Here is a 27,277-nt window from a genome sequence, read left to right as displayed (position 1 = left end):
CTGGCTCCCACCTTTACACAGCCCTCGCTAACCTCAACCTCTCTATCGCCAATACTCTTGCCCCGGCCATGAGTGTCTGACTGAAGCCTTCCAAAAAGTGCAACTCTTGGTACGACTCTGATCTGGCTGCCCTTAAATGCAAATGTAGGGCAGCTGAGCGGAAATGGAACTCATCAGGCAGACCATCTGACAAACTGGCCTACAGCCTCCTTCAAAGGCAATATCGACTCTGCATCCGCTCCAAGAAAAGAGTTTATATTCAAGCCTGCATCTCTGCAGCATCAAACAACACGGCCAAGATTTTCAAAGTCTGCAAGGGTCAGGCCAATCCTGCAGCAGCCTCTTCCTCTGTCACACCCACCCAGGACCGTTGCTCAGCCCTGGCTGTTCACTTCATCACTAAACCCCAAGACATCCTTTCCTCCCTCTTTTCCACCCCACAGCATACACAAACTCTTGAGCCTTCCTTGCCCCTCCCCACTCCCCCACCCCCCTTACCCTCTCCTCGCTCTCACCCATCACACCTGATGAGGTCACCAGGCAAGTTAGTTCTAAAAAAAGGCCTAATCCAAACAGTTGGACCCCTGCCCCTCTAAAACTATTAAGGACAATATTTACACCCTTGCCCCAGCCTTGGCTGGTCTGTGCGTTCTCTTCTTTTCCATTGGAGTTTTCCTAACTTCCCTTAAACACTCCCTTGTGCAACCTCTGCTCAAGAAACCCTCTGCCAACTCTTCCCTTCTGGCAAACTACTGCCCTATCTCCATCACTTCCTTCTTGGGCAAACGCCTGGAGAAGTTGGCCATCACTCAGCTGACCTTCCATACTAAATCTATTGGCTGCTTCCATGACCATCAGTCTGACTTTAGAGCATCCAGAGGCACGGCAACTGCTCTTCTGAACACCAGTGATGACCTGCTCTCAAATCTTGACATGAACAACTCCCTCTGTCCTCATTCTCCTTGACCTCTCATCTGTCTTCGACACAGTTAACTACAACATCGTGATTGCACATCTCCGTGACACCCTGGGAATCGCTGGTCAGGCTCTGGCGTGGATAATCTCCTTTCTCTCTGACCGCCCTTTCCAGGTGGAACTTGGAGCCTTTCTCTCGACTACTGCTCTCGCAACCTGTGGCGTTCCCCGGGGATCTAACCTCTCCCCTTGGTTCTTCAACATCTATATGGCTGCCTTGGCACGTGTGATTGCCACTTTCACCCCTAACTTCCAATGTTACGTGGATGATATGCAATTATCTTTCAGGCTACCCTCAGCCGCCACCCCCTCCTCGCTCATACCCGACTGTCTGCTATTCAGTCATGGTGTGCTGCAAATGACCGCAGCCTCAATGCCAGTAAGACTGAGATCATTCTCATTGGGACCCCTACTCCCGCTTTCCCGCTTTCGCTCTGGCCGGCCTCCATTGGTCCTGCGCCCGCAACCACCTGCGAGGCAAAATACCTGTCATCTTCGACTCTACTCTTTCTCCTCTCACAATTCTGATATCTCCAAAAAGTCTATCAATCAGCTACAACTCCTCAGAGGTACTCTTCCTTTTCTCACCCCTGCCGCCCCCCCCCCCCCCCAACTCAGCGACTCACGGTCTCCAGCACCTTGGTTCTCTCTAGGCTGGACTATTGCAGCAGCTTCTTTCTCAACCTCCCTTCTTCTGCCCTGCTCCCTCTGCATCTCATCCAGAACAGAACTGTAAGACTTATCCTTGGCCTCAAGCCCAGTTACTGCATCTCTCCGGCGCTGAAATCTCTTCACTGCCTCCACGTGGTTGCAAGGATCAAGTTCAAGACCCTGTGCATTATCCACAAGGCTTTTTGGGGCCTGGGGCCTGGGACCTACCTACCTACCTGCAAAGCTGCCTACCTAAATACTGTCCCTCACAAGCCCTCCGCTCGTCTACCTCCAACCTTCTGCGAGTGAGCCGGTTCTCCAAGCAGAGATTTGAGAGGGATCCTTATCCCCAGCAGGGGCCTCCCTGCCGCCCATATCTTGAAACTGACCTTCTTAAGTTTCGGAAACTCCTCAAGACCTTCCTTTTTTCCTCTTCCTTCGCTCTTCCTCTACCTTGATAACATAGCCCTCTGCTCTCTCCTTCACAGCTTGCTGACTGGCCGCATGGTGCACCTCAGAGTCTCACCAGTCCCAAGCACCCCCGCCAGTCCTCACGCTTGCCTCCGGGCCCTACCCCCACCCACCTTCATTGCACTTATCATAACCCAAGAGTTGTTCTCTCTGCACTTACCGCAGTCTCTGCCGACTAGGTGCACTTGGCCCTCCCCCTTCCTGTGATCTTCCATGCACTTGCACGACCCAAATGCAACGTCCCTGACAATTGTCTGTTCTCCCTTGTCTTCTCCCCTTAATTGTACTGGTAAAACTGCAGAATCGCCATTAGGCCTATTTGCTGTGCCTTAACTGTTGAATGCATCTTCTGATGCTTGTTAATCTGCTTAGAATCACGTGCTGTGCATATGGTCCGACATCCAGTGGTAACCGCAGAGTATTGCATCTTGTCTTTCGGGGACCGAAAGGGGACGTCAGCATAGGCGTGTCTGTAACACTATCCCTATTGTGACGTGCAGTGTACCCAAAATCCCTCATGTGCCGAGGCCCCTCAGATTGTTTTTTTTCCGCCCAGATAACTGGTTGCCCTATAGCGTATCTCTTACATAAGAGACACTGTATCTTTATACCGGCTTTAGACAGTTATTCCCTCATAAGTCACTTCGACAGCGATGAAGAACTTTGCTGAAGACTGCAGGCGTTTCTACGGCAGCTGAAGCATCCATGTGGCTGGGCCCCCTGGGCTCCCTACTCAGTAGGGAGAGTGGAGTCGGGGTGGCCATATCTTTCGTTGTCTTTCCTCTTCACCCTCTTTACTGTCTAGGTCTGGTCATCTTTGTTTATACCTTTTTGCTATGGAAAGGACTCCATTTAGGTTCTGCCTTAAGTGTAGAGTCAGATACCCGTGGAAAGACTAGCACAGAACGTGTAATTGTCTCTCCCTAGATCACGACGAGAAGCAGTGTGCTACTTGTAAGCTCCTTCGGCCTAAGACCCTTAAGGAGCGCTGTGTAAAGCGGTGGGCCGTGTACGGTATGTCGCGGGCTGAACCCTCTTCCCCCACCGCCACACCAGCCAAAAGTGACGGGGGCACTGACGATGACCAGACATCCGTATCGGATGTCATAGTCCTTGAGGCGGATGCTTCTAGGTCCGCCACGCCCGTCCCCGACCCCTCAAGGCCTGACGCAAGTCTCACTTCAGGGACAACACTTGGTGACAGACGTTCAAAAACCATGACACACTAAGCACACAACCCCACCACTGATTTCGACGGTTCCGTCGAAAAAGGTGAAGGCGCCAACAGGGCCGTTGAAAATTTTGCCGGATTCCTCTGATCTGGTAGATCAGCCTTCCACACATGCGCAGCAGTGTCTTGCGACTGGGCACTCTAAAAACAAGGGTGCTACCCCTAAATCAGGTTTACATCCGAAAAGACTTTACTTACAAGACAGCCTTCCTAGTGGCGATCACTTCTATTAGAAGGGTTAGCAAACTACAGGCCCTCTCTGTTATAGACCCTTTTGTTACAATCCACAGTTCTGCGCACTCACCCCAGATTTGCGCCTAAATTCATCTCGAAGTTCCATGTGAACCGATCGATTGAACTACCTACCTTTTTCCAGAATCCCACTAGCATGGCCGAAAGAAGCCTACACACACACTAGATGTGCGCAGGGCAGTCATGTTTTACCTGGAAAGAATGAAAACACTTAGGAAAACAAACCAATTTTTTGTTTCAGTGGCAGTTGGTAGAGTAGGGGATCCTGTCTCTAAATCAGCTATCTCAAGGTGGATTGTCAAATGCATCACACTGTTTCTCTTGCTAAGAGAGAACTGCCCTTCAAGCCTAGAGCACTCTCTACTCGGGGCACTGGGGCTTCCATAGCATTCATTGCAAATGATCCCCTAGAGTCCATTTGCAAAGCAGCAACCTTGAGTTCTGTACACACCTTTACAAAACACTATTGCCTAGACACTCATTCCAGGTCTGATTCTCAGGTGGGACAAGCAGTACTAAGACATCTTTTCTGTACTGTTCCTTCTCACAGCCCACCTCCAACTCTGGGTACTGCCCGCTAGTGTATGCACAGCATGTGATTCTAAGCAGATTAACAGTTATCAGAAGACATGCATTACTCACCGTAATAGCATTTCTGATGATTTGTATCTGTTTAGATTCACGTGTGCCCTCCCTACCTCCCCGCTTGGGGTGGAAGGAACATAGACGTCTTACTTTCTCTCTTCATGTACTCACTCACAATAGCCTTGGGCTCCCTCATGGCAGAAAAAATACAATCGGAGGGACCTCGGCGCGTAAGGGATTTTGGGTACACTACACGTGACGACAGGGATAATGTTACAGACACGCCTATGCCAACGTCCCCTTTCAGTCCCTGAGAGACAAGATGCAATACTCTGCGGTCACCCCTGGATGTCTGACCATATACACAGCATGTGAATCTAAGCAGATACAATCATCAGAAATGCTATTACGGTGAGTAATGCATGTCGTCTGATGCTTGTTAATGCATGTGTTATGCACTTACTCAGCCTGTGCAGACTATTATCGTCTCAGAATTTCAAGGGCTCTGAGCGACTGTTTTGCCCCATGTTTCCACCCTCCTTGGGCACTTTGAAACACTCCTGTGTATAGGCGCTATATAAATGTACAATACAATGCAAGGCCAACGGGTATTTGGCATCTTGACTGGAAATCGTACTCCTATGTTCACAAATCCTAACTTTTATATCTCAAATTGTGCTGCCTCTATAATGAGAACCACAAATAGAAATGATGTAATAAATTACAAATTTGGAATTACCATTGATGAATGTTGCCACTTTCTGAGTGCCTGTATTTGCAAAGTTAATCTAATTTCTTTCAAAGGCAAATGGGCACATTGAGCAGTCTCCACATTTATGGAAGCCCCCTTTGGCGCATTTTATATAACCAATCTCCAGTCTGCGGTGACCTTAACCTCTGTCTCACCGACCCTAAAGATAAAGCAGCCTCGGCCCTTACCAAGATACTCAAAGACCTTGGGTTCATACAAAAAGTCACCCACTCTAGGCACTCTAAGGGCCGCACCCTTGATTGGGTAGCAGACCACAACTGCTCCTCCACCATAACCTCCAATCTGGTATACCCATGGACAGACCACAATTGCATCCAATTCTCCATTCCCACAAAACCTACCACTAAACCTCTCCTATGCTATGGTTCGAAGCTCCAAAAAACTTACGGCCAATAACCTTCGCCACCTACTAGATGTCAAGGAACTGAAACCTCCCTTCGCCAATGACCCCAACACCCTTGCTGATTTATATGCTCTTGCTCTCTCCAGAGCCATTAACACCATAGCTCCGATTGAAGCTAAAAAAAAAGAAATAAAATCCACGAAAACCAATTCCTGGTTTACGGATGACCTACTACTCCTCTGCTAAAACAAACCCACTGCCCTAATGAACTGTCAGTATAACCCCTGTGATTACACCAAAGAAGAATTCAAAAGCATCTCATCGTGATATAAAAAAGCGATTCTCAACTCCAAATCAAATGCCATCAATCTCTGGATTTCTAAAGCCAGCTTTAAGTCCAAGGAGCTGTTCTCCATCTTTAAAGACCTTACCACCCCGCCCACTAGCCCCGATTAAATCAAAGATGAAGCATGGTGTACCAGTATACAGGCAGCACTTCTAAACAAAATCACTCTTCTCCAAGATAAAATACAAACTCAAGGCAGCACACTACCAAAGTCTGACTCTCACGCCACACCCACAACCCCCAGCTGAAGCCCCCCCTCCCCTTCTCCTTCAGAGACGTCTCGGAACCGGATGTCACAGCTCTCCTTAAACCATCCACGTGTAAAGGAGACATCTGTCCGCCCAACATCATCAAAGACTGCGCTGACTCCTTGGCCCACCTCATCACTGCGTTCATTAATGCTTCATTTACCTAGGGTACCGTCACGTTCAGTCGAAAAGAAGCCTGGGTCGGCCCCCTTCTTAAAAAGCCCTCTTCCCCCAACAACTACTGCCTATCACCACCATCCCATTCCTGCTCAAGATCCTAGATAAAGCTGCCCACAACCAGATCCAGCATTTCCTTGAAACCAACTCCATCCTAGGTCAAAGACCATCAGGATTCCGTAAAGGCCATGGCACTGGCACTGAAACTGCCCTACTGGACTTAAAAATAAAAATAAAATAAAAAAAATAACCAAAATAATGGACAAAGGTAAACCAGCCCTCTTACTGCTACTGGACCTGTCGGCTGCATTTGACCTAGTGGATAACAATATACTTATCTCCCACCTCATCAATACAGCCCACTTTTCTTTTCTAAGCAGGCCTCTTTGTTTATTAATTCCTTCTTAGAAGGCAGAGCTATGAAAGTCTTCTCAGATTTGGCCAACGCCGCTCCCATCATCCACTGCGATGTTCCCCAGGGGTCGTGCACTGCACCCACCCTCTACAACTTGTTTACCAAGCCCCTCTTTGACAATTTGGATTTCCCTCGGCATAGCCTACACCAACTGTGCCGATGATGCTGAAGTCCTCCTCCCCCTCACTGGCTTGTGTGACCATGACTCTGCAGCCCTTCTCCAAATTTATTCCGCCATCCAAGTGTGGATGACAGCCAATGGTCTTTGCCTTAACAGAGACAAAACAGCGATCATTCTAATAGGTCGAAAGAGAAATACTGCAGAAACACAAACAAAAATACATTAACTTCATCATTGACAACTCCACCATCTCAGTCTTCTCTTCAGTCAAAACCCTTGGGGTCCATCTAGACTCCACCTTGTCCATAAACAAACAGGTTGGTGCCATTACCCCCGATTCTGCCCACACCAACAAATTAATAAACGCCATCAAACCATTCCTCTCCAACCAAACCTTCCTCTATCGCCCGAGCCACCATCGGTGCCAAGTGAGATTAACATTTTCCTTGCAGGCACTTCAGCCAAAAACCCTAAACCGGCTCCAAATTGACCAGAATAACAATCTCAGAGCAGCACTTAATATCCCCAAAACAGAACACATCACAGGCCAGAGGAGATGCCCCCTGGCTCCCGGTTAAAGATTTACATTTAAGACTCTTACCGTAACTCATAAATGTCTTCCTCCTCATACCTATCCAAAACCATCAGCAGACACACCGCCACATGCCCGAGAAGAACGCACCACACAACCAACTGCGCATCCCGTCCATCAAAAGGGCTAAAGCAGGGGGTATAGGCTTTCCTCACTTAGCACCTAAACTCTAACACCCTATCCAAGGCCCTCTGTGCTTAAACCTCCCTCACTACCTTCTGAAAAAGCCTCAAAACTACACTATTCAACTGACACTCCCACTGTTGCCTGTTGAACCCTGGACACCCCATGTATTGATTGTAACCAAGTGTTTGCTTGTCTCTTACAGTTATGCTCCCTGTAATCAGATTGGTTTCACCTGTAACAGCGCCACAATGCCTCCAGGCTGGTGCACGCTTTATAATTGTTAGTAAATAAATAAATAATATCCCTCATGAATGAAGGACATAAAGTCCTCAATGTAGGAGCTTTGCTGTATGTGATATGTGGTTTGGTATCAAGGTGTTCCAACTAATCCTTATCCAGTCTTGGGAGATGGCAGTATTTTCAAAGCATATGATACAAAAGCTCGCTGTCTGCATTGTACATGGTGAGGAATCTGGGTGTTCTGGGACTCCTAGCATGATCTTTAGATTTAGTAAGCAAAGAAACTCTCTAACTGGTTGACCTCAAGTTGGGCTGCATCTAAAAGTGCAGATGAGTAGCCTCTTGCCAGAAATCTTAGTCTGATTTTTCCACATTCAACCCGATAATCACATTCCCAACTACAGGTACGTTTGGCTCTTATGTATTCTCCTTTTGTTATGGTTTTGATGTCATAAAAAAAACGAAAGGAAAATACGTACAAGGTTCAATGGCTCGTATGTAATCTGTCTGCCCTGCTCCTTGCATAATATTGTTGCACGAAGACTTCAATGCAGATCTATGCAGTGGGTAGCTATACATTGTTATTGTCATGTAAATGCGCATACATTGAAAGGTTTGTCAAATATTATACACATACAAAAAAATAATAGTTCTTTAATGTCTATTTGGAGAACATCCGAGGCAAAACTTGGGCTTGTCACTCAGAGCCTCACTAATGGGAAACTATGTATATGGAAAGATTTCCGTTGGAACAACAGTCTGACTGATGATCCTTATTATCCCTATCCCATTCCAAGATGGTGGGCTGATGCAGCCTAAGCCATTATTTTTCAAAGTGGCAGCAGTTGCTCAGAATAACAGAGCCGGTACATGGCATCATTGTACGCAATTCAATTCAGGGACATCAGGTGAGTTTTATATTTGTATGGATAGGGAATCACTCATGTACTTTTGAGTTTTCATTTCACAAGTGAGGGGTTACTTTTTAACATTGCCCTTCCTTTTTTCTTGTTTCTCTAATACCCCCATGGACTCCTGACAGAGTTGAGAGCTACGCAATTGCGGCTAATATAGTTTACTGAAAACGTGTATGCCAATCAGAGAGGGTGTATACAGGGTTCCCTAGAAGTAAGGGTTGGGGGAATTTAATTTAATGTTAGCTTTTGTTTTTTCAATTTCGGTACACTTTTAAGTTCCCACAAGTGGGAGAATAGAAAACAGTCAAGGTGGGCGGACATAATTGATCATGCCGTTCCCTAACATTTCACAAAAAATGGCTCGCTGTAGATTTATCCAAGTGCAACCTAATCTATACAATCAGCTGGATCTTCATAGATATGGGATTTTCACTGCATGATTGAGCATGCGTTATGTCTTGGCTCTGGTGTCGCCCACTTGGGTACTACAAATATGCCAAACGATTTTTTTAAATTGGTTTACATGGTGGAGTCCCACTCTTAACATTAGTTGTGACTTGAAAGGTTGACTAAACGGTTATTTAATCAATTAGCAATTAATTATGTTTACCCTTACCGCGTGTTATGGTTTTTTTCTCCCTGCTATGGATTATTGGTGACAACTGTTTCTGGTGCATTCAACCAATTTTGACTTTGCATATTTATTTGTTAGGTACATTATCTGTCTGTGATATTTGATATGTATATATCAGCCTGGAAGAAGACCTTGTGGTTGAAACGTGTCGGCTGTTTTCACTTCATTAAAATATTCCATTCATCTAAACTTAATGTGTATGTGCAGTGTGGTTGTGAATCTGTTGTACTTCTACTACGTAATACCAGTAGGGGAGGTATAGTTAATATACTGACCCCTCTGGCTTAGTCTTCATAGAAACCCAATTTAATTTTATCCAGTTTATTTATCCAGGCATAGACCTCGAGTATAGGCTCATAAAATTGTCCATTGCTACAAATACTGAGTATTCTATCCCTATCTTTTGTGTTCTAATAAAATCAGGCTTAACGAGTAGGCCACTTTAGTCATAAAAAGTGACACCATGAAAGCTGTAAAATCATCATGGCCTTTTGACCTTAGAAAATATAAGAAAAACATCTGTGTGCTTATTCTATCCACTTATACAGGTGGTACACCAGCACATGCTAAGGACATCTTTTATGAGAGGCTGGGACAGTTGGAATGTTTTCTGTCCATGTGTCTGTGTTTTGATGCGCCATTTTGAAAATTATACATCAACTTGAAGAGAAATTGATAATCTCTGTGTGCCTGTGTATTAATGGAGTCAGTCTCCTTTTGAGACGTTTTACAACACACCACGATTGTTGTGCATAACCACTGCTCTGAACCTAATGTTTGGGTTGGTTGTAAAATGACCAGGAAGTATTCTTCTCTTCCTAGTGAAATTATCGGTCAATGCTTTATTAGATGGTAGAGGGTTTGCATAGTTTACCCTGTGCTCAAATCCCCAATCCTGTTTAGTATTGCCCATGGCCCTCATTTCGTACATGTGAGAACTGTACCACATTGTGTCCTGTACTAGAATTGTAGAACCTCCATCAACAGAGGCTTGAGGCAATATGCTACCATCCCACAACTCCCTTTAGTATCCTCTCCCAACATATATCCCCTGTGAATTCTACCTTCTGGTAATGTCTTCTCTAAAATCATGTCATTGACGTGACTCATTGCCTAAAGTTGTTTTGATCTTGCTGTGTATATTTCAAACTCGTTCCCATCTTGTTTTTCTGCTTTTTGCAGGCTATTTTGCTGCTGTGAACCTGCTCAGTTTTCAATTGCATGTTAACAGGCAGAGCCTCGGCATGTAAGCCTGCTCTCCACATGCACATCTTTTGTTAGTGGTCACCAGTGAATTATTATTTGCCAATAGCAAATGAGGAGTAATGATTTTGTGGACCGAGGATCCCCCACTCCCCCCACACACCCTTTCTGAAATTCACAGTGCCTAACTAGATGTTGCCTTGCTGACCAAACATAAAACGTATCTGTATTAATTTGTGCCTTCTGGTGGCACCTGCTTTGTCCAATGATAATTGCTGAACTCTTCAGGGTATTGCACCCACAAACTGCCAGGTTATCTGCATGAAACCTATTTGGCGTGCCTTCTTTGATTATAGGTGATTTTACTAACCACAAATAGTGGTACATTTAATTGCAGACAGAATACCAAAAAAACAACTATTTGTTTGATACGAGGAGCTACCCCCTCCCAAGCCCCCTGTTTTTACCCTTCTAACACCAACCCAACCTGACCCATTTTAACCCCTTCACCCCACTACCCCTCATTTGATTCATGTTTTCGGGGGTTTTCGGTATTATGGTCCACTCTGAAATGTACCACTCTGTAATGTTTTAGATATATTGACTGGATACCCCTTCTTTTTGTAATTTTACATGCACCCATTACCTATTCCAAACGCCTTACCCTGCCCACACTAGTAATGCTTCAACCGCGATTCCGAAGTTCAAGATAAACTTGTCAACTCTGCCTGTGGTGATTGTTTTGATTTTCTTGTCCATTCCTAGCATAACGTTTATTTGTATACATTTCCGTTCACCTTGAATTTTCTTTTTCCTCCTCTAATTAGGGTCCACGGCCTGCCTTGTTTGTGCCTGAAATTTCCTTCGAGCTCTTGGTGAAGAGGCAAGTCAAACGTCTAGAAGAGCCGAGTTTACGGTGTGTGGAGTTGGTCCATGAGGAGATGCAAAGGATTATTCAGCACTGTAGCAATTACAGCACACAGGTACCAGAACATTAAATCGGATATTTAGGTCTGCTTGCCTGGACTACTAGTTTGATTTGTTCTTTAAGGTCTCACTCCAATTCATAGTCCACACTGGTCATGTGGTGTGGGGTTGTTCATAGAAATCTACTGTGCTAGTCAAATAGTTCTTAAAACAGCACCTTCCTTAACTGGAACTACACATGCCTACCCACACACAGAAACCAATCAAATTTAAAAAATGTCCAAGAAAAGTCCTTGCGGCTTTAGTTTTTGCATGTCTTTGAAAGGAAACTCATGCACATTCTATATTTGTTTTTGAACCTCTTGCCAACTCCAAGTAATAAAATGCTGTATTTTTAACTACAAAGTCTGAAAATATTAACGTTATCCTTACTTAACAAACCTTTTTTTTTTTTAACTTTGTTGAATGACTCCTTGCTTATGTAACTACTTTGAAGTTGCTCGCCACTTTTAGTGCAATATGTGTCCTTTGCCCAGTTCCCAGTCTGTTGTCATGCACATGTGCCAACTACTAGAACATTCAAATGAAGGTGCTAAAAGCCTTTCGTACTGCTTGACCCACCAGAAAAGATTCACTGCACCTGGACAAGTGCAGTGAAGTGATGTGGATCACTATAGAAAGGAAGAGGCTTTACCTTAACTCTGGCCATGTGGGGTGGCTGGCGGCGCAGTGGGCCACTGGATCGAGCAGCGAGAGCTTGGTCTGCAAGGAGAGAGCTAGTCATGCTGGGTCTGGAGCTTGGGAACTAAACTGCAAACTATAGAGAATCCAAGAGACCTCCCCAAGACACAGGCTTCGGATGTAACATATCGATTCCTTGAGCTCCAACCAGGAATGTACCAAACGGGCAAGCAGCACCAGGGTGATGTGGTCCGGAGAACAAATTACTGATGTGCAGCCATACTTGTGACTTGCAGTGCTGTCTGCAACTTTTTAATGTGCATTATTTTATCTTAGAGTTTCTTAAGTGATTAATTTTGCAGTGTTCACAATGCAGTTTACTGCAATCACTGGATGCCTTCTTTACACAATGGATTTTAAAATTGATTATAATTGACTTTATAGAGATCTTGAATAAAGAAGTAAAAAGCTTTACCTGCCTTGATCAATATAATTGAGTTGGGTACAAACTGCTAATATTTATGTGCCACGAGATGCATCACTGAAAGCATTTTTAAATGGGATGGCATGTACACTAGCTCAGTCCTTTTCGACTGGGAATTTCTTTTGGATTGTTTCATGGACTAGATTCGGGCAGAAACTTAGAATACGCCAAACATACAGGGGAGCGAATAATGAATGTCGATTTGTTGGTCCTGGAGGATTGTTGCACGTAATGTGCTGGTATTGGGAACAAGACAGCACTGAGTTGCATGGGGTAGATACCGGGTGCCGTGGTTAAAGACTTCAGTCCAGCATGAAGCACGCACAAAATAAAAACATTTTATTTATCATTTCATTGGAGAGGTAAATGGTGGATTTCAAGACTGATGGGATCAGAAAAGAAGAAATGAGGAAGCCTCAGTGCTGCACCCGTTTAGGTTTTTTTTCTTTTTAAAGTGATTCCTCATAACACACACATTGTTATGCTTGAGCATCAGCAACTCCTAATTGCCACAGCTTTTGGACTAGATCTCCCATGAGTCCTAGCTAGCATTTTCAAAGCCATAGGGCATCATGGAAGTTGAGCACAAGAGTAGTTGAGTGTCCTGACTCTCATTCTAAAGGCAAACTAGCTTTGAAAAGGTTTGATTTTGTTGGTTTTGGGGCAGTGTAAATGGAAACCAAAACATCGATGCTTGGTGCCGTAATGAGCATTCCATGCTTTGGTAAGTGTAATTTGATTATCACTTTGTAGCAATGCTCATTGTGAAGTATGGGGATGCATTGATGCTGGTCTATGGCTCATCCTGCCGGAGGACGGAGACCACTGGAGCTTGAGTGCCCATTGCAAAGATCTCCTCCGCAACCTGGCCTCTGGCACCAGAAGAAAGCAGGATGCCATGAGGCCGAGCAATCTCAAGAACTCTAATGCAGGGAGACTCTGGGCATGTTGGAACTTGTGCACCATCTGCTGAATGTGTTGAGCCCTCACCTGGGGAAGAAAACACTGCCCCAGGGACGTGTCGAGCACTGCTCCGATGTACTGGAGCCTCTGAGTTGGCGTCAAGTGGGACTTCTTTAAGTTGAGGGAGAAGCCCAGCTTGTGGCGGGAGTGGCAGGTGACGGACAGATGATCCAGGACTTGCTTGGGAGAGCGCGCCCTGATCAACCAATCGTCCAGGTAGGGGTAGACTTGAATCCCCCCTTTCCTGAGATGCGCTGCCACCACTACCATGAGCTTGGTGAAGACCCTCGGGCAGAGGTCAATCCGAAACAGAAAGTGCGAGTCGCCAACCGCAAACCTCAGGTACTTCTTGTGCTTTGGATGGATCGGCACTTGAAAATAAGCGTCCTTGAGGTCGAGAGACACCAACTAGTCCTGAAGTTGAAGGGCCTGGAGGACTTGAGAAAGAGTAACCATCTTGAACTTGTCCTCCCTGAGGAGTTTGTTCAAACCGCGCAAGTCCATGATGGGTCTCAATCCCCAGTCTTTCTTTGGAATCAAAAAATAAGGGGAATACCATCCCTTGTTCCTCTCCGCTACAAGCACCAGTTCTATGGCGCCTTTCTCCAGCAGGGATTGAATTTCCTGCGCAAGGAGCGGATCCGGACTCTTCAAAGAGAGGTTCCCTGGTGGATTGTCTTGAGGCCTCTGCCGGAAAGGAAGACAGTAGCCGTGGGCTATGATCTCCAGAACCCACACATCTAAAGTAATGGCACGCCATTCGACAAGATGCTGCGCCAGCCTTCCCCCAACCAGCGAACAATGGGACATGGCCTCATGACTGAGCTGAAGCGGCTGCGGCGTTGCCTGATGGCAAAGAGGCAACAGCCCGAGCGGCCTTGGCACCTCGAGTACCTTGTTTTCCACCTCTGTCACTCCTTCGGTGGCCCCTTTGACTAGCAGCTCCTTTTGCTTTACCAAAGGATGAGTGATAACGAAAGGAACCTCCCCTCCATTGCTGTCCCCTAGGACGAAAAGGCGGAGGTTGGCGAACTGCAGCGCCCAACGACTTTGCTGCAGCTTTTGAGGTCTGCAACCTCTCAAGGCTCTCGTCAGCCTTGCTGCCAAAAAGATGGACACCATCAAAGGGCATGTCGAGGAGCCGGGCTTGCACATCAGGAGCAAACCCCGACTTCCGCAACCACGCAAACCTGCGTATTACGGTGCTCGCCGCCATGGACCGGCTGACGCAATCTGCCATGTCCAAACCCAAATGAACGGCCTCACACATGCCATCCTTGCCATCCTGGACCATAGCAAGAAAACCATCCCGTTCGTCCCCTTTGGGAATATGTTCAGCCGCTAAGGATACAGTTCCACAGAGTGCGTGAAACGTGACAAGGCACATACGGAGTTGGCAGCCTGAAGAGCCATACCCCCTGAAGAAAACACTTTCTTCGCCCAACCATCAAAACGCTTGTCGTCCCTATCAGGAGGGATGGTAGGATACAACGCCTGCTTTACTGGGGCCGTAGACGCCTGCACCACCAAACTCTCTGGAGTGGGGTGTGTGGTCAAGTAGCAGGGGTCGCTACTGGCTGGGCGGGATTTTTGCAGCAAAGATTTGCCCACTGCTGGGAGACTCTCTGGAGCAGTCCAAGCCGCCGCCATCCTCCTCTGTAGAGCCATATGGAACGGCAGTACCGGGTCAGTTGGTGGACCTTGGTCGAGGATATCCGTGAGGTCCTCCTGAAGAAAATCCCCTGGGGGAGCAGACCACCCCAAGTACTCGGTGACCCTTGACATAAGGCGTCGGTACGAGGAGTCGGCATGGGTGCCAGGCTCAGGCCTACAAAACTCCACCTCCGGAGAGGTGTCTAGACCACTGGCGTTGTGCAGTGACTGACGCAGGTCCTCAATCTGACTATGTCCCGAGATAATCTCATCTGGCACCGTATCAGGAACCATGCCATCATCGGAGCCCTCATCCACCTCTGAAATGTAATCAAGATGGTGGAAAGTTGGCACAGAAGGGGGAACAAAGCCAAGCTTCGCCTTGGTCAGAGCCTTTCTAGGGGGTTCCACCGTATCCCGGGGTACCCCCGTCGAAACAGCCTCGAAAGGCGTCGAGTGAATCAACGCCGTACGCAGCGCCGACGGCATCGACTGCGCCGACACAGGCCTCGAGGGCGGAGCCCCGAGCGTGTCCTTCGACAGCCTGGGCGCCGATGGCATTGACGGCTTCCTCGGAGGCGGAGCCTCGAGAGAGTCCCTCGACGACCTCTGCGCCACAGGCGTCGACGTCTTCTTCAAAGACATCACAGGTGCACACGGTCTTGAGCGCGTCGAGGACCGGGACCTGGAACGGTCATGACTAGAACGATTCCCCTTGTCCGTGCGGGACCTTTCCTGCGAATTGTGCCGACCACCTGAGCCCGAAGGCGTACGAGCGGTGTCTCTAGTACGGTCACGTCCGACACCACTCGGAGGCGCGGACGGACCGGTGCCCTGTGATTCAATAATCGCCAGCATTTTCTTACCGAAGGAAGCCCATTCCTATGGAGTCGCATGCTTGGTGGGATAAACGACCCACCGACGGGCGGAGTCCTCGGACGAGGAAGGCGACCGGTGACGGCTCTTCTGAGAGTGCCTCGAAGAGGAGTGGCGGGACCCACTCCGGGACCGAGACCCCTAGACTTACGACGACGATGCAGAGAGTCGCCCCTCGAATCGTCCGTCGAAAGCCCAGTGGACCTCGACTTCCGGGGCTTGGACACCTTACCGACCGACAGTTTCTTCTTGCGCTCCCGCAAGGCTTTGGACGTAAGCGACTGGCAGTCGACACAATCATCCGTGTCGTGGGCCTCCCCGAGGCACCAGAGGCAGCCGTCGTGCGACTCCGTCACCGACATCTTGGACCCACAGTCCCCGCATTTCTTGAAGCCCGGACGTGGGGTGGAAGAAGAGGAAAACATCGTGAAAACTTCTTATAACCGAACAGGTTCGAAGAACCGAAAGAACAGACACTCCAAAGAGTCGAGGCGGGCCGAGATCTCCGAAGCGAACACGTTAGCGGAAAAAACGGAACTGAGGCTACGGGCGTCGTGCGTCCTACTTATAACATCTGGTGCCGTCGGAGAAGCTCCTCAATGACGGCGTATCGACGTCATCGATGCAGGACGCAGATGCCGAAAGATTTTCCGAAGCAGCACAGCTGTGGTGATTACTGTCATAGATATGGAATACGTCGTGGGACCATCCCATTGAAAGAATGTTACCAGGTAAAGTAACTTGTTCTTCTCGCCTGTCTTAAAATAGCCTTAAGTTTGGATTCTTGGGACTATTTTGGTGGAAATTTGAACTGCCTGCGGAGGCTTAAAACTGCCTTGTTTCGCACCTTGATCCTGTTCACATGGGGCCCAGTTACTGTCAGGTGTTGACTGCTGGGGATGGGGCGGCAAGCGAGGGGCGGGCAGGTTGAACATTCCAATAACAGTAGCACAGTTTTTAAGGTGTTTAAGTATAGGGAAAAATTGCCACCAAATTGTGCACTCTTTACACTGACCACTAGCGTACTCTACTGCTATGACAAGAGTATAAGTGTAACACATGCCTGTTCCAGGTTCTTCTGATTGAGGTTTAAGCTTTGACTTCACAACAAATATAATTTTAAAAATGTTTTTGATGCTTGTTAATCTGCTTAGAATCGCATGTTGTGCATATGGTCCGACATCCAGTGGTAACAGCAGAGTATTGCATCTTGTCTTTTGGGAACTGAAAGGGGACGTCGGCATAGGCGTGTCTGTAACACTATCCCTATCGTGACGTTTAGTGTAGCCAAAATCCCTCATGCGCCAAGGTCCCTCAGATTGGTTTTTTCCGCCCAGATAACTGGTCACCCTATAGTGGAGTTCTTGAGAAGAGACATTGTTTATCTTTGATATGATATGGCATTTATAACCCGCCTATACACAAGTGTTTCAAGGCACGACGAGGCAAGGGAGGGGGAACGGAGGGAAGACTGAAAATGATCCTACTAGGCCAGGTGTCATTCAGATTGCGCAAGTACATGGGAAGGGAGGGAGGAGAAGACAGTGCAGTACATGGGATATGAAAATAAATAATAAGTAAAAGTACGGCCAGCAGGTGGCAAGTGCAAGGGTAAGTGCAGACGTCGGGTGTCAAGTGCTGGTAGTGGGACTGTAGGGCTACAGAAACAGTCCCCAAGTGCGGGGGTTGCCGGGAAGGCTGTGCAGGAGTGCAACTGGCGGGGAGGGTACCTGGGCCCAAGAACAGAGGGTGGCCAGGTAACCAGTGCAGTTTCAGTGTCAGCGACTTTGTCGGTTATTTCCCCTTAAGTCACTTCGACGGAGATTCAACAACCTTGACGGAGACTGAGAGAAGTTTCGACGGCAGTGGAGTTTGCGTCTAAGATCCGGCGGCTGAGCCATCCACGTGGCCAGGCCCTCAGGCCGGCCTACACAGTACGGAGACGGGTGTCGGGGTGGCCATATCTTTTGTTATGTCTCTCCTCTTTCCCCCTATTTGCCCTCTAGGTCTGGTCATCTTTATTTATACCTTTCGCTATGGAAAGGACTCCATTTAGGTTCTGCCTTAAGTGTAGGGACAGGTACCCGTGGAAAGACGAGCACAGAACGTGTAATTCTTGTCTACCCCTAGATCTCGAAGAGAAGCGGTGTGCGGCATGTAAGCTCCTTCGCCTAAGACCCTTAAGGAGCGCAGTGTAAAGCGGTGGGCCGCGTATGGTATTTTGCTTGCTGAACCATCCCCCTCCCCCACCGCCACACCCACTGAAAGTGACAGGGACACTGATGACCGTATCGGATGTCTTCGACCTTGAGGCAGACTCTTCTAAGTCCGCCACACCCGTCCCCGACCCCTCTAGGCCTGATGCAAGTCTCGCTTCGGGGACAACACCCGGCGACAGGGACCGGCGCACTTCTCCTTTCCCCCCTTCCCATGCACCTGTGACCCCCACGCACTTCTCCCCCCCCCCCCTCCCATGCACTTGCGCGATCTGAATGACACCTGGCTTATTAGGATCGTTGTTTGTCCTCCCTCTGTTCCCCCCTTTGCCTCGTCGCGCCTTGAAACACTTGTGTATAGGTGCGTTATAAATGCCATATCGTATCATATATCACAAAACACTAAACACACAACCCCTCCACCGATTTCGACGGTTCCGTCGAAAAAGGTGAAAGCACCAACTGGACCGCCGGAAATTTAGACGGAATCCTCTGGTCTGATAGATCAGCAGCCTTCCCCGCATCCGCAGCAGTGTCTTGCGACTTGGCATTCCAAAAATAAGGGTGCTACCTCTAAATCGGTTTTATATGCCGAAGCGCGGACATCCGACGCCCCCCTAAGGCCTTGGTAGGCCCGAAAACCTACTCTTATGCCTCCTAGCCTTCCCACAGGCAAAAAATATACCGCTAGGCCCTCTGATGCCACGGTAGGCTGTAGAGCTACCGCTGACGCATTGACTCACGCCGATTCGGTGGAGATAGAGGATAGTATCGCAAGGATTACTTTCGGCAGTTGGGCTGATGCCTAATACCGTTTAAACGCATGGAGGGGGCCGTGGACAAGTCTAAAGAGACACCATGGTGCCCCTGTACTCGCGAAACCTATGAGGACAGTCGGGAGCCTCTGTCCAACACCCTTGGACAAATTTCGACACCAAAGATAGGAAGACGACGTTTTTCCACCTTCGGGCCCTTCTGGTTCATCTAAGTGGACCAGGGAGAAATTCGAAGGATGCGTGGACGGTCTATAAGGATTGTCTCATGTTCTGAGCAACCTTCCCCTAAGAGATCTCGTAAAGGCCCTATTTTGGTGTCAGGTTCATTTTTCCAGGATAATCTTGACTCTCAGCCTTCGGCTTCTGTCTACCATGAAGATGTGGTCCACATGGACACTTACCAGGACATCTACGACGAGGAAGGAGACCCTTCCTTCCTGTAGGACTACCCTGATGACCAGGCGGATGCCATGGACAACTGGGAACAAACCCAGCAAGTGGAGCAAGAGCCATGGGTGCTCCCACGCTAGATCAGGACACTGATGTCCTATGGCTGTATTCTCCTCCCACCACTTCGTCCCGTCAGGCCTCGCCTGTTGCCGATCAAATGGCCTTCAATGCCATTTTAAGGAAGACAGCTGAGCATTTTCAGATCACCACCCAGGAGGCGGTACCTTAACAAGACTTTGTGGAAGACATTCTGAAAGAGAAACCACCCTCCAGCCAAGCCATTCCCCCTCCTGAACTCTGTTAAGAGAAGGTTAGCCCCCTTACTGGTCATGCCAGCTCAGACCTGGCCAGTGAATCCAAGAGTGGAAAAACTATTTCGGCCAGCTCGTACAGACACTCCATATATTAAATGCCATGCCACCCCCAACTCTTTGGTAGTCGCTACAACCCGGAAACTAGCAGGGGTACCCCTTGCTATGGGGGAGGCACCTCCTGATACGGAATCTAAGAGGTTGTATGCCTTAGGTAAGTGTTACCTCGGCAGCTGCATACACCACACGCATAGCGAATAACACCATGCTGCTTGCCAGTTATGCAGACGCACAATGGAACCTCGTACAAGAGGGTCTCCAGGAGGTCCCTGAACCCTCTAGGTCCAGCCTTCTCGCCATCGTCGCCGAGGGCAGGCAAGTAAATCAGAATATAATCAAGAACACTCTGGACACTGAGGCAGCAGGCAGATCCCTGGCCCAGGGCACACTACTGAAGCGGGACGCTTGGCTACGCAACTCGGGATTCAAGCCTGAAACACAGGCCGCCCTTATTAATAAACCCATAGAAGAGACCAATTTCTTCGGGAAAGCAGTCAACTATGCTCTGGAGACACCCAAGAAAGAGCATGAGACTCTTAAACCATTACAACAAATAACTCAGAAACCTTCTCCTCAAAGGGGAGGCGTTTCTCGTTGGTCCTTTCGAGGGCAGTCCCGTGCAGGTCAGAACTACAACAACACAGGAAACGGGAACTCTGGACAAACATCAGGAAGCCCTGCCAACTACCCACCTAGGGGTCAACGACTCGGCAGAGGCCCCAACCCCAGAGGAGCCACAGCCTGAGGTCAGAAATGACCAACAGATCCAGGTCCCCTCCCATGTCACCCCGGTCAGGAGGCGTTTAACATCTTTCCTCGCAGCATGGGAGGGGAGAACTTCAGACCAGTGGGGAATAAAGACTGTCACCCACGGGTACTGCATGGAATTCGCTCAACCACCACAGTTCAGACCGCCATGCTCACGACACCTCTCACCGGACCATCTGCAGATCCTGAATCAAGAGGTGGAAGTGCTGCTGGGAAGAATGCCATAGAAGCCATCCCTAGAATTTACAAAAACCGACAAAGGGGTACTCACACTCTAGACAGTCCTAGATTCTGTCCGACATTCAAATTAAATCTCCATAGTAATTTAAAGGCTAGTGTTTGCGAGGCAAATCACTGGGGATACACCAAGGGAGCAGTCTGAGAAGTGCTAACCATAAATTTATTGTTGAAAGCATAGTTTTTTTGAGATTTTACACAATTTCTAAAGCAAAAAATAAGTAGAATAGAGCAATTGAAAAAATAAAGAAAAACAGAACATTCATCACAAATATATCAAGTGCAAAAGAAGGGATAACATATTAATCACATCAAGATAAAACAATTATTACAGGCTACCCATAGTTCCTGCAACATAAGGCCTACCAGGGTGTATAAAAAATTTACCCTGGTAGGTATGTAAAAAGAATATTATTTTAGCTGAGTTTGTATATTTAATCTGCCAACGTGTGGGGAAGAATCAAAAGTTCGTTCCTAAAGGGAACAACATGTATATAAATCACGTTTCGGCATGCCAAACTGGCATCAGTAGTCCGAGCCTGCCTCAGTGCAGGATGGAGGTGAGTTGATTAGTATCACCCCAGTATAGATTAAAGAACGGAGTGCAGTCCGTAGAAGGCTACTTTTCCAAACCTATTGAACTTCGTACGCTGTGTAACAATGCAGCCGAGTAGAAAGAAAAAGGTAGAGCGCACCTGGGTCACGCTTCTGAAAATGCTTAGTAGTGAAATGCTCCGGGTAGAACTTGTCCGAAGAGTTAGGTGGAAAGGAAAACTCGTCCGTCTTCAGTAAATAAAGATGGAGTCAGTAGTCACCAAAGGTGCTATAATGAGCAAGCACACGTAACCTCCGATTCTTCTGTAGATTCTTCATTGGAAGGCAACACCTGAGACATGAGCGTTTCGTAAAGTAATTTCGTAAAGGATAGCTTTTTTTTTTTTAAAGCCATCCCTATTCAGGTAAACAAGGGTATTTATTCAGTGTACTTCCTTGTACCCAAAAAGGACCTCACCATCCGCCCTGTTCTAGACCTGCACCCAGCAAACAAATTTATAAAACCTCAAATGTTTTGTATGTTAACGCTACAGGGCGCTACAGGAGGTGATCCCACTGTTGAAACAGGGGGACCACATGGCAACATAGGACATGAAAGATGCATACTTTCATATTTCAATGTTGCCAGCGCACAGGAAATATCTAAGGTTCATGATAGCGGACAGGCATTACCAATTCAAGGTGCTCCCCTTCGGCATCGCCTTGGCGCCAAGGCTGTTTACCAAGGTCCTGGCAGTAGTGGCAGACTATCCATCCCGGTTTATCCTTACCTTGACGACTGGCTCATAACAGGGGACTCCTACGACACATGCTTTTTGAACACAGTAGACCACCTGTTCAGTCTGGGATCCTCTATCAACGAGGAAAAATCCAGTCTAGTCCCTAGTCAAGTAAAACAATTTCTGGGGGCTCTAATCCGGACAAAGGACGTCCTTGTCTTCCCCTCCAACGAGAGGGTTCAGAATATGCTTTTTCAGTTCCCTCAATATGTAGCCAGTTGGGAGGTGAAGATACGCAAAGCCATGCGCTTGCTAGGTATGATGGCGTCATGTACATACTTGGTTCCCCACGCGTGGTTGTGCATGCATCCCATGCAAGAGTGACTCAACAGTCAGTGGTGTCAGGCCAGCGGACCATGGGAAGATCTGGTAGTCGTCTCACCAGCCCTTGTTCTCTCTGCAGTGGTGGTCGAGGGAAAACCTCTTGAAGGGAAACTACTTCACCACCCCTGCAGTGGAAGCCACTCTCGCGACAGACGCATTTCTCACGGGGTGGGGAGCTCATCTGCTTCAGCATCCAACCATATACATCTGCTAGAGCTATTAGCGGTGTTCAAAGCACTGAAAGCCTTTCAGACACAACTACAAGGGAAGACGGTGCTGGTTCTGACAGACAGCACCACAGCCATGTATTACCTAAACAAACAAGGGGGCACACACACACACTCTCCAGGGCTATCCAAGCTGTCCTAAAACATTTCGATGTTTCTGTTGTCCCAACCTGTTCCAGGGGAACTCAATCGTCTGGCAGACTTGCTCAGCAGAGATTTCCCACTGCCCATAGAATACGAAAGGCGTCTGCACGAAGACATTGGGCCTCATTAGGAGTTTGGAGGTAGCCATGCCTTTAATAAGGGCATGGCTGCATCCAAACACGGGTCCGGGTTCCTTGAATGAGGAATTACCGGCCCATTCCAACCTTGGAGAACCCGGTAATTGCTCATTCAGTTTACCCATCCCCATTTGAGCCCCCATAGGGCCCAATGGGAATGGGGAAGGAGCTCACAACGGGCCTGTTAATAATGGGCCTGTTGTTAGCTCCTTGGTCCCCTCGCTGACCAGACGTCCAGAGCGTGTCCCTCAAGCGGACCTCGTAATAGGGCGGAATGGGTTTAACGGCTCCGGCACCTTTACCATCGCCGTTAAACCCATTCCACCAGGGTCCTAATGAGGCCCATTGTGTTCCACGTCTTCGCAGAATGGGGCTTCCCAGAGATGTTCGCAACTCAGGGGAACGCCCAATGCCAAGACTTATTTATGCCTTAGGCATAAATAAAAGAAAACATATTTCCTTCCTTAGACGCCACCATAATTGGCTATCCACGTCTAATAAAATACAATTAAACGCTCTCTTTGACTCACAAAGCCCTCAACAACGCAGCCCCTAGCTATCTTACAGACAAACTCCAGAGAAGAGCTTCCCTTAGACCCACCAGAAGTGGGAACGGTAACTGTCTTACCATACCGAAGTATAAGCTCACCACTATCGGTGGTAATAGCTTCCCTGTAAAGGCAGCTAAATCCTGGAACTCACTGCCACCAGATCTGAGAGCCGACCAACCCTACTTAAACTTTAGAAGAAATTTAATAAAACAAATCCTAGTCACCGACCCCTAGTCCCCCATCTGGCTATGCCTGCTACTGAAGTGACCTACCCACGCTGCTTTTAATAGTGTAATAGTGTGTCAACATCTGAAGAACTTGTGCAACATAGTGCAAGCCTGAGCGATACATGTTGGGCTTCACTCTTGCAACCTATATTTCTTGTATATTGCTTACTATTTATAATAGGCCATCAGTAGTCTTGGCTTTTATCTGGTATACTGTGTATTGTGCATATTTGGTATATATTGTGTATATTTTGCATATTTTGTAAGCATAGTAGCATCCTAGACATTCTAGACACTGCAGACAAGGCCATTCCCAGCTTTGGCTTTTATCTGGTACATTGTGTATTGTGCATATCTTGGATATATTTGTGTATATTTTGTATATGTTTACGCATGTAAGCATTGTATTTGGTGTACAGTACGCAACTTTGTAAGCTTCGCATTTTCATACTGCAGCGCCCTTCTACTTACGAGTCTGGTGCGCTTAACAAATGAATAAACGAACAAACAAACTACGCCTCCAGGTACCCCCCAGAACCGCTCCAAGGGGAACAGACTCTGGATAACATGGTCAGGGAAATTTGTTTACGCTTTTCCGCCGACTCCCCTACTCAACAAGATGGTGCACAAGATGCACCAGGAACCAGTCGCCATGATATTGGTAGCCCCCATGTGGGCCCGCCAACCCTGGTTCACTCATCTAACAGAAATGTCCCTCTCCCCACCAGTAAAACTACCTTGCCCGTACAACATTTTGTCTCAGGACAGGGAGGAGACCCTACACCCATGCCCACAAACTCTGAATTTAGCAGCCTGGCTCCTGAGGTCATAGAGTTTGGACACCTTCAGCTCCCTCAGAGATGCATGGACATTCTCAGGGAAGCTAGGAAACCTAACACCCTCTATTGCTGTTCCAGCAAATGGAAACGTTTTGTCATCTGGTGTAATACTAAGGGAATCACTCCCATTGATTGCTCACCCACACACATTGTGCTGTACCTAATCCATTTGTTAGACACAGGACTGGTCTTCAGTTCCCTTAAGGTTCATCTTGCTGCTCTCTCAGCCTACACCGCGTCACAATAGAAAGTGTTGTGGTGGAAAATACCGGTGATTAAAGCTTTTATGGAAGGGGTTAAGAGGATCCATCCCCCCCATTTCTCACCCAGCTCCTGGATGGGATTTAAATGTGGTTTTAACCAGACTTATGCGATCTCCCTTTGAGCCAATGCATAAAGCAAGTCTAGAAGACCTTACTTACAAGACGGCCTTTCTAGTGGCCATCACTTCTACTAGAAGGGTTAGCGAACTACAGGCCCTTTCTGTTCTAGACCCTTTTGTTACAGTCCACAAGAGTTCTGCGCTCTCATCCCAGATTTTTGCCTAAATTCATCTCAAAGTTCCATGTGAAACAATCGATCAAACTACCCACCTTTCTCCAGAATCCCACTAGCATGGCCGAAAGAAGCCTACACACACTAGACGTGCGCGGGGCAGTCATGTTCTACCTGGAAAGAACGAAACCACTGAGGAAAAGAAACCAATTTTTCGTTTCAGTGGCAGCTGGTAGAGAAGGGGATCCTGTCTCTAAATCAGCTATCGCAAGGTGGATTGTCAAATGCATCACACTGTTTCTCTCTTGCTAAGAGAGAACTGCCCTTCAAGCCTAGAGCACACTACTCTGGGCACTCGGGCTTCCATAGCATTCATTTCAAATGTTCCCGTAGAGTCCATTTGCAAAGCGGCAACCTGGAGTACTTTACACACATCTACACAAAACTATTGCCTAGACACTCATTCTAGATCTGATTCTCAGGTGGGACAAGCAGTATTTAGACATCTTTTCTCTACGGTTTTTTGCTAGTCTATGCACAGCATGTGATTCTAAGCAGATTAATAAGCATCAGAAGACATGCATTACTCACTGTAATAGCATTTCTGATTATTGTTTCTGCTTAGATTCACATGTGCCCTCCCTGCCTCCCCGCTTGGGGTGGAAGGAACATAGACGTAGTTCTACTTTCGCTCTTCCCCGAAAGACCAGATGCAATACTCCGCGGTTACCACTGGATGTTGTACCATATGCACAGCATGTGAATCTAAGCAGATACAATCATCAGAAATGCTATTACGGTGAGTAATGCATGTCATGAAATTGGTGTTTCATGGACAAGGGAGTTTGAAATGTGGTGACTAAGGTGAAGTGGGAATCGATGGCCCTCCAATTTCTCCCCTTGGCCATCCAAGCTGCAATGGTGGCTGCATACTACATTGCCTGTGACACTAATCTGTTTTTTAAATTATGTAGTTCTGCAATACATTTTTTTTACAAGGCCAGTTCCAAAAAGGACTTGGTAGAGATGATGGTTAAAACCAGTTCTCATGACTGCTCCTCATTCAGAGGGCCAGATCTAGCCTTTTGTCATTATAATGCTGTGCCGTGGAAGCCCGCAGAAGTGCAGATGAGCTTTAATATGTCGAAGTGCACTGGACACTGGCAAAAGGTTTTGGTCGCACCTCACTGTGGAGAGGTGCATTTACTTCCGGTTTTGACAGATGGTTTTGCATTGGAATAAGGAGATGTTGCAACTAAAATAAGCAGACAGATTGGTTAAAAAAAAATCTAGTTGAGCTTCCTGAATCTGCCTGTACCAAATGTAGGGGACTCGCATTTTTAACTGGATAATACTCAAATAAGTTGAATCCCAGATATTTACAAACGTCTTGTGACACAAAAAGGTACGTTTGGGGTCACCTTATGAGCATTAGGACTTCATTGTGAGTTCTACAGATCACACCATAGATGTTTATCAGGACTTTGAGCAGTAGCGATTGGTGAAGAAATATAGTCCGCTTTGGAGTGAGACTGGAGGATTGAGGGCCAAACGAAGCATCATGCTACACAACCTCTGGAGCTTGTATATAGGGGATTGCCCAAACCCTTTCAGTCTTACGTCCGGGCCCAGAAAATTCATGCCATAAGCACCTCATCACGGGCAATCGCTGGTGGTGATTCCCCTCAATGTGTTATAGCAACTAATAATGCAGTAACCAGACTCTAGAACACCAGAGCGGGGGAGTGAGGTCCTGAATTTAACACCCAGCATACAAAAGAAGTGCGGAGATGCACTGTAGGTGCTGCAGGCTTGCATGTCTTGCAAGCTCGCTCTGTGAAATCTGCACCATTGGTTCCAAGTTTGACAGGGGCCTGGACTGGATTATGGAGTGGAGCTCAAGGGTAAATGGGGTGTGCAAGCACAAAAAGGAAAACTGAGGATACATGCACAGAGCATGAAAACCACAAAGACGCATTTCCCGATTATCAGTGTGTAGGAAACCAGTGTGCTGCTGCCACATTGCTATGTTGAACCTGCCTGTTCCAAAGATAATAGTACACACTTTTACACCAGCAGTTAGTGATAGGCATGACATGTATGATAGCAAGGTAACAGAGGGAATATGCATGAGGGAGATTGGTTTACAAGTACCAAGACCGCAGACCCTGTACAAGAGGGCTTAGCCACTTAGTCAATAAGCCGCTCGATATCCACCCCTCTATATAAAAGACATCAGAGGGAGGTAAGTGGTTTGGGAGTTAGTATGGCATTCTTGGCTAGGTCAAATAGGCCAAA

At 47.4% G+C, this 27,277-nt stretch overlaps 1 protein-coding gene across 4 annotated transcripts in view; it reads left to right on the top strand.

Annotated features, from left to right (window-relative positions):
- The window catches only part of DNM1L (dynamin 1 like), a 1,039,542-nt gene that overhangs the window by 432,567 nt on the left and 579,698 nt on the right, over positions 1–27,277 (top strand). For all 4 annotated transcript variants that reach the window (XM_069628197.1, XM_069628195.1, XM_069628196.1 and 1 more), the window contains one exon: positions 11,127–11,282. In XM_069628197.1, coding sequence (XP_069484298.1) covers positions 11,127–11,282 — 156 coding nt within the window. The remainder of the gene's footprint in view (positions 1–11,126; positions 11,283–27,277) is intronic.

This window comes from Ambystoma mexicanum, chromosome 12 (assembly GCF_040938575.1).
Source record: "Ambystoma mexicanum isolate Mex_15411 chromosome 12, UKY_AmexF1_1, whole genome shotgun sequence".
NCBI classification, from domain to species: Eukaryota; Metazoa; Chordata; class Amphibia; order Caudata; family Ambystomatidae; genus Ambystoma; species Ambystoma mexicanum.
The sequence above is the reverse complement of the archived record's forward strand: the minus strand, read 5'-3'. Positions and strand labels throughout refer to the sequence as shown.